The sequence below is a fragment of the Gavialis gangeticus genome, unplaced genomic scaffold (assembly GCF_001723915.1).
Source record: "Gavialis gangeticus isolate Ggan-Ray unplaced genomic scaffold, GavGan_comp1, whole genome shotgun sequence".
Taxonomy (NCBI): domain Eukaryota; kingdom Metazoa; phylum Chordata; order Crocodylia; family Gavialidae; genus Gavialis; species Gavialis gangeticus.
This window is the reverse complement of record NW_017728971.1, coordinates 8,716-16,245: the sequence shown is the minus strand read 5'-3', so window position 1 is coordinate 16,245 and position 7,530 is coordinate 8,716. Positions and strand designations below refer to the sequence as shown.

The 7,530-nt window shown below is 69.0% G+C and overlaps 1 protein-coding gene across 1 annotated transcript in view; it reads left to right on the top strand.

The window, feature by feature from the left end:
* Positions 1–1,971: 1,971 nt before the first annotated feature.
* LOC109288966 (copine-7-like) overlaps positions 1,972–7,530 on the top strand; it is a 13,748-nt gene continuing 8,189 nt past the window's right edge. The window contains exons 1-6 of the mRNA XM_019504743.1: positions 1,972–2,169; positions 5,541–5,723; positions 6,077–6,151; positions 6,393–6,467; positions 6,721–6,804; positions 7,318–7,407. Coding sequence (XP_019360288.1) covers positions 1,996–2,169; positions 5,541–5,723; positions 6,077–6,151; positions 6,393–6,467; positions 6,721–6,804; positions 7,318–7,407 — 681 coding nt within the window. The 5' untranslated portion in view covers positions 1,972–1,995. The remainder of the gene's footprint in view (positions 2,170–5,540; positions 5,724–6,076; positions 6,152–6,392; positions 6,468–6,720; positions 6,805–7,317; positions 7,408–7,530) is intronic.

Sequence of the window (7,530 nt, the reverse complement as noted above, 5' to 3'; positions counted from 1 at the left end):
GTCCCTTTTGCACGGGCGTCTCCTGATGCTGGTGCCCCTGGAGCAGGATTTCTCCCCCTAGGGAGGGCAGTGCCAGCTGGGAAGGGGGCTTTGGGGCAGAGGCTGCAGCCTGCTTCCCGCAGCGGGCGCTGGAGCTGGAGCTGGCGCAGCCGGGGTGGCCTGCAGGCAGGGGACGGGGTGTCCTGGGGGTGCAAGCCAGGCCCCAGGGCACCCTCCCCACCCCAGCTGCGTGGCATGGTGCCCAAGCTGGGCTGTGCTGGCTGAGGAGCCGGCAGCAAAGCAGTTAAACCGAGCTTGTCGTCTCCCTCTTAGGGCTCCGCTCCGAACTGCAGCTTGAGTCAGCGGCTGTGGAGGTGGCAGGCGGTGCGGATGCCAGGGCTGGCCACGCGTGGGTCCGGCACACGGCGGAGGGCAGCGGTGCCCGCACCGGGACAGGTGAGAGCTGGCACCCTCCGGGCAGGGGGGAGGCAGGGCTGGGGGTGATCCCACCTGCCAAGGGGGTGGCAAAGACAGCCGGGTGGTTGCCAGGGGCTGCCAGGGGTGAGCTGTGGCAGGCACCACATGCCAGGGCACCTGCACGACTCACCTGGCAAACTTTCTCTGCAGCCGCTGCCCCCTCCCTTGGCCCAAGCAGCGGCCCCTGGTTTGGGGAGATGCTGGCAGCCAGGAGATGGCACCGTGGGCACCCACAGGGTGGGTGCATGCATGTGCGTGTGCAAGAGCACATGTGCCCCCAGGGCAGGACCCTGCAGGCAGCGCCCGGGGGCACATCCCCGAGGCTGGAGACACCCCTCTCCCAACCCCAGCAAGGGGGTGCAGCCTTTAATGGCCCAGCTGGCAGCCCCGGGCGTGTGCCAGGCACTGGGGTGAGAGGAGGGTGGCAGGAAGAGCGTGGCGGGAGCCAGCTCTGGGCTCCCCCCAGCACCGGCATGGCTCTCTGGGGCTGGCGGGCAGAGCTGCTGGCTGGGATCCTGCTCAGCCCACCCGGGCACCCCAGCCCTGGCCACTGCTTCGCCCAGTGGGAAGCGGGTGAGTGCAGCCGGAGCGGTTCCTGGCTGGGGTGAAGTGGGGGCAGCATCCAGCCCTTCCCTGCGAGGGGGTGTTATCCCGGCCGAGGAGCCAGGTCCCCTCCCTGCAGCTGGGTTGCTGCCCCAGGTCCGTGCCCAGCCCTGCCTGGCTCGGGGCCCGGGGCCAGCCCGGCGGCACGCGGCTGCATCGTGGCCTCCCCCAACGCTGCTCTGCTTCGTGCAGCCCCTGCCCTGGCAGCCGGGCTGGAGCCGAAGCCGGCGATGGGGAGCCCCCCGACCTGCTCCGTGCACAGCCAGGTGCCGGATCTGCCTCCCGCAGGGCGCCCAGGTCACGGCCATCAGCGCCCCGCTGCTACCGCAGCCCCCAGCACCCTCGCTCCCGGCCCCGGGCTCCTCCTGGAGCTACGCGGGGTGTGAGCAGGGTGCCCGGCACTGCTTTCCCAGAGCCCTGCGCACAAGAACCAGCCCGTCTCCACTTGGGACCCTTGCAGGTGACCGCAGGCGCCCAGCACTGGAGCCCGCTCTGAGCCCGCTGCCCTCCAGCCAGTGTCCCTTCCTGCAGCCCCCCCAAACGCTGCGGCCTCCCTGCCCCGCCGGCGGGCGCCGCAACCATCCCAGGGCAGGAGACAAGAGGCAGGCAGAGGGCACGGGGCTGCCAGGCGCCGAGGGGGCGTGCGGGCTGTGGCGGAGCTGCCTGTCAAGGGTGGCCAACGAATCCTGGCTCGTCCCTTTCCAAGGGGGGAAAAAGACCGTGCTCATAAGCCCCTAATTGGCTTGGTTGGCAGGTGGCGCCGGAGCTGGTGACAGCGCCCACCGCATGATGCGTGCTCCCTGGAGGCACCACTGACCACCAGCCGCCTGCAGCCCGGACACACCGCTGCCCGCTTCGTCTCGGCCATCGCCCGCCTGCCAAGGCTGCTCCGGTCCCTGCCGTCTGCCTGCACGAAGCCCTCGGCCTCGCACCAGGATGACGGAGATCCAGGACCTGGCGTCGCAGGCCTCACTGGGCGTGGTGTCGGCCACCTGCGTCTCCAAGGTGGAGCTGCGGGTCAGCTGCAAGCACCTGCTGGACCGCGACACCCTCAACAAGTCCGACCCCTGCGTCGTGCTGCTCATGCAGTCCCAGGGCCAGTGGATGGAGGTAGGCGTGCGGCACAGGGGTGGCAGTGGCGGAGGCTCATTGCAGGGCAGGGGCCGATGCACCTTGGTCCCCCCCTCTGTGCATGGGAGATGGGGACGTTTCAGCACGGTGGAGACAGCCTGGCGGGGCGGATGCCCGTGCGTGCACGTTTCTGCACGGGGTCTCCGGGGTGCCCGGCGTGGGCATCCTTCGTTCTGCAGCCGGCTGGACCAGGCGGCTGCCGGAGGGGTGCCTGGGGGCTGCGAGGGGCGGTGGAGGGCAGAGCAGGGGCCGTGGGCTGGGGCAGAGGCCGGGCAGGAGACAAAGCCCTGCTACCCCTGGCGCACTCTGCCCCAGGTCCACCCTTTATTGCGCACGCTGGGGCAGGCGTCGCCCGGTGCCACGCGTCCTACACGGCTGTTCCCGGTGCCCCGTCCAGGGACGTGCCCATGTGCGCTGGGTCCCGGGCCCCCTCCCTGCTAGGCAGACCCCAGCCCCACTCCCCCACCCCCTGCCCGGCTCGGGTCCATGGCCCCCCTGCCGCACCCTGCGGATTATTTGCAGCTCCTCCAAGCCGGCTCGTTAATCCCCAGGGCTCAGCACCTAATCCCTGCCCCGGGTAATCGACTCCCGGCTGGGGAGGGGGCTGGCACCTGCCGGGGAGCTTGTTCTGGGCCAGGTTTCGGGTGCTGGGGGTGGGGGGAGCCGATTGTGGGGACAGTTGAGCCCCTCCGGCCTTTACCGATGGCTCCATAAGGCCGTCCCTGCTCCGTGCCTCAGTTTCCCCCGCGGCTGCCAACCTCCCTGGACACCCTGGGCCGGTGGTGGGTGACAGCAGAGGCAGGGCCGGCTCTGCTCTCCTGGGGGCCCTAGGCATGGGGCGGGGGGCTGCTGGCGGGGCGCCCTCCCCAGGAAACCGTCCTGTTGACTCAGAGCTGGCAGGGAACATGTGGTGTGTGGGAGGCCGCTCCGTTCCTGGAAGCTGCCGCGCCTGCTGCCAGCACGGCTCCGCGTGCGAAAACAGCGCGCTGTGCCCTTGCTGCTGCGGGCGGGCACCGGGGTGCCAGCCAGCCCCCCCCGCCCCGGCTTCCCCTGGCACCGCTGAGCCCTCCTGCCTGGGGGGAGCCGTGGCCCGCAGGCTGCTCGTGCCCCCACGGCACGTGGCGGCATCCCCTGCCCAGTGCTGTGATGGGCACGGCGTGGCCACCTGCCTGGCTCTGACACGGAGCCGGCCTGCTCGGCTCAGGCTCACGGTGCTCGCTGGCGCTTCGCAGGGCTCTGCCAGGAGCCAGGGGCAAGGCTGCCTTGGGGGGAGCAGCCAGGGGGGAGGAGGATGCTTTCCTCTGCAAGGGCAGGTGGCCGGTGCCAGGCTCAGGCCCTCGGCGTGGCTCCCCGGCTCTCCTGCATGGACTGCCGATTTCACGCCCAGCTGGTTCTTCCGCTCCAGCGGTTCCAAGTTGGCGTTCCCAGCTGCGCGCCGCGGTGGCCTCCCGGGGAGGCCAGTTTGCTCCCTCGGGCCCTCGCGGGTGACCCCAGGGCTGCGCATGGTCCTGCCTGGCTGCGCTGGTGCGGGCGCCCCGGCCCCAGGCTGCACACACCCACCCGCGGGCGCTGGGCCGGGGGGCAGGGAGCCATGTAGAGTGAGCCAAGCTGAGCTGGCGCAGTGGCTTATCAGCGGTAATGTGTTCGGCCGCGATATCATTATCCCCTCTCCCTAAATCCGCTGCCTGCGTGGAGCCGGGAGGAGAGCGGGTGCACGCAGCTGCCAGGCAGCTCCGGTCTGCAAGGACCGCGGCGTCCCCGGTCCCCTGCTGCCTTCACCCCGGGCACATGGCTCTGAGCAGGGGGCGGCCGGCTACAGGCCTGGGAGCCTGGCGCAGACACGCCAAGGGCGCAGGGACGGCGCGAGGGATGCAGGAGCCGGAGGCTGATGGCTGCAGCAGAAGGACGTGAGGACACGGCGAGGGGCACGGGGCCAAGGCGGAGCGCTGCCCCGCTTCGGCTGGCAGCAGCCAGTCTGAGCTCCCGCAGCCCCTCGGGGCCGCTCTGCCTTGTGCCACGGCCGGAGAGCTGACGCTGCATCTCCGCCGCCGGCCTCGCCTGCGGGATGCGTCTGCGCCGGGGGAGCGATCCGGGAGGTGCCCCCAGCGCCCTTCGGGTCGCTAATGGCTTCTTGCTGCCTGCCAAGAGCTCTGCCTAATGGTGCTCTTTCCTGGCCAGCCCGGGCGAGCGTGGCGGGGAGCCAGCGCTCCCACCGCGGCTGCAGCCAGGCGGGAGGTGGATTCACCCCGGTGGAGGCCAAGGGCTGAGATGCCCCCATCTCCTCTGCCCAGGATCCGGGAGGATGCACACTGGCACTGTGGGGGCCGGGTGGGTCAGCTCCCCGATTTGCTGCTGTTGCTGCTATCCATGGTGTGAAAGCAACATGTCATAGGCCCTGTACTGCCTGAGAACGGTCTCCTTAACCTTTAGCGTTTGGAGCAGGACGGGATGAGTCCTGCTCCTGCCCCGGGAGAGCTGCAAGGGGCCGTAGTGCCCAGCGGGCGCTGTGTAGGACTTCCCCTTCGCTGCACTCGAGATGCCGGAGATGCGGCTGCTCCTCCGGCAGACCGTTCTTGCAGCCGATTAACAGCTCTCCGTCCGTTAAGGGGAGGAGAGGCTTTTGGAGGTCTCGTGGGAGAAGCACGCTGGCCTGAAGCCGGCAGCTTGGTGCCAGGTGCTGTGCCGGCAGCGCGGCCGTTGCATCTATGCCCTGGTCCATGCCACACTCGGCACCGTGCCCCGTGGTGAGGTGCATCTGCTTGGGCTCCACGCCACAATCCCCTTCCTTAACTTGCTGATGGAGGGGTCTCTGCACACGGCCATGCAGCCTCCTGCCTACCCAGGGGGGAACAGGGTGCCCGGACCCAAGCATCAGTGCCACCCTGCCGGAGCCAGGCAGCAAGGACTGGGCATCACTGGCACCCAGGCAAGACCAGGAGAGCTTTCCCGGCCCATTTGACTTGGCAGTAACCCAGGACTCTGATCTGCAGCCCGTTCCCGGGCACTGGCCGCACTGCCCAGCCCGGTGCACAGCGACCCCACGGCTTGGGTCACAGCCACAATCCTGCAGTCAGTGCCCAGAGCAAGGCGCTGGCACACAAGGTGCCTTTCAGTCCCTGTAGGCTGCAGCAGCGGGTGCTGGGGCATCGGGGCCATGTCCCTCCAGATGGGCAGCTCCCGGCGAGGTGTCAGGCTCCCCCCAGGTCCCACTCTCCGGACGTGGGCCACCCTCCTGCTCCCGGGATGGGGACTCCTCCGGCCCTGCTGCGGCTGCCAGGGTGCAGCATCCCCGGGAGACCATCGTCGTGCCAGGCTGGTGGGTGCAGGCCCTGAGTGCCCCCGCATTGCAGGTGGACCGCAGCGAGGTGATGAAGAGCAACCTCAACCCCGTCTTCTCCAAGATCTTCATGGTGGACTACTACTTCGAGGAGGTGCAGAAGCTGCGCTTCGAGGTCTACGACAGCCACGGCCACGCCAGCATCGGCACCCATGATGATGACTTCCTGGGGGGCATGGAGTGCACCGTGGGCCAGGTAACCCCCGTCCTGCTGGGCCACCGTTGGCACGACCGTGCCCTGCGGCGGGATTCAGGCTGCTGCCTCTCCCGGGGAATCGTTTCCCGGGGCATCGTGTCCTCCCTGCAGTGGTGGAAGTGATCATTTAAACACTCTCCCTTCCTTAGTAGGCTACAGAGGTTGGGAATTGAGAGACCCTCCCTCAAGGGAGGTGGACAGACAAAGGGTCTGCAGAGGTTGCCCACCGCTCTGTAATAGTGACTTGTTTAGTTCGTCTTCTCATCCGTATGCTCCTGCATGGATGGACACCCGTGACCCCTGCCTGGGCCGACCTGCCCCATGCTGCCTCACACCCGCGCTTTCCCTTGCAGATTGTGGCTCAGAAGCGCGTGACCAAGCCACTGTTCCTCAAGTACGGGAAGTACGCCGGCAAGTCCACCATCACGGTGCGTGCCCAGCTCTGCCCTGCGCCCAGTGTCCACCTGCCCGTCTCCCGGCCCCCTGCACACAGCCAGCCCCTGCCAGCCCCCAGGCCGCGGGGATTCCCATGGGATCTCCAAGGGATCCTTGCAGCAGGCTGGGAACATACCAGCAACATGTGTGCCCTGCAGCTTCCCGTGCCCTGCTGCACACGGTACCCGGCACGTGCAGTACCCACCTTGCATGGGTGCCCTCGTCTCCCTGCAGGTGCTCTCCGAGGAGATTTCTGGCAACAACGGCTACGTGGAGCTCGCTTTCCGGGCCAAGAAGCTGGACGACAAAGTGAGCGCGGCCGGGCCCCGGGGCTGCCCCAGCTCAGCCCGCGGGGGGAGGCGTGTTTCAGGAGTGGGCACAAGCGTGTCCTGGCCCCTGCACCCCAGGATCGGGGCCTTGCTGGGCCTCGGGGGAGGCCGTGTCCCCAGTGCCGGGGCCCAGAGCTGCATCCTCGTGCGGGTCTGGGCCAGCGCCACGTGGGATCTGCCCGGCAGCATGGAGTAAACCCAGAGCCCTTCACCCCCTCTTGCCTCTCCCGCAGGACCTATTCAGCAAGTCGGATCCCTTCCTGGAGATCTACCGGATCAACGACGACCGCAGCGAGCAGCTGGTGTACCGCACGGAGGTGAGGCCTGGCCCTGGCATGGGACCCAGGTGTGGGGCGTCTCCAGGGGTAGCCCCCGGGGCTGGGAGCTGCAGACTGTTGCTTTGGGGGGCCAGGAAGGAGCCGGCACCCTGCTCCCCCCCAATCTCCTCCTCCTCCAGTGCCAAGGCTCATGCCCCCTGCCCGCATCAGGGCCCTCGCGGGCTGCAAGGGAGGGGGCTCGGCGGCTGAGCAGCTGGCAGCCCCCCGCTGCTCTCCAGGCAGTCATCACTCTGCACCTGTCGGGGGTCTAGGAGCATTAGGTGCTCGGTGGAGCAATTACCCCGTCAGGCGCTGTCAGCTCCTCGCTCAGGCTGTCCGCCTCTGCCTGCCGCCTGGGGCGGGCGCGGGGGCGGCGGGCTCCTGGGGGGGCTGCAGGTCCCTGGGGGGGGGCTGCACATGGTGCCTCCATCCCTCCGGGAGAGAGGCGTGGTGGGGCGCGGGGTTGCCCTGACGTGGGCTGACCCCTTCCTGGGGCTCTCCTTGCCCCCGCAGGTGGTGAAGAACAACCTGAGCCCCGTGTGGGAGCCCTTCAAGGTCTCGCTGAACTCGCTGTGCAGCTGCGAGGACAAGAGGAGGCTGCGGGTGAGCGCGCATGGGGGCCTGGGGTCTACGAGCTGCCCCGCTGTGTCCAGCCCAGGCCCCGGTGCAGCCACCTCTTGCTGTCCCTGCAGTGCGTGGTCTGGGACTACGACACCCGGGGCAAGC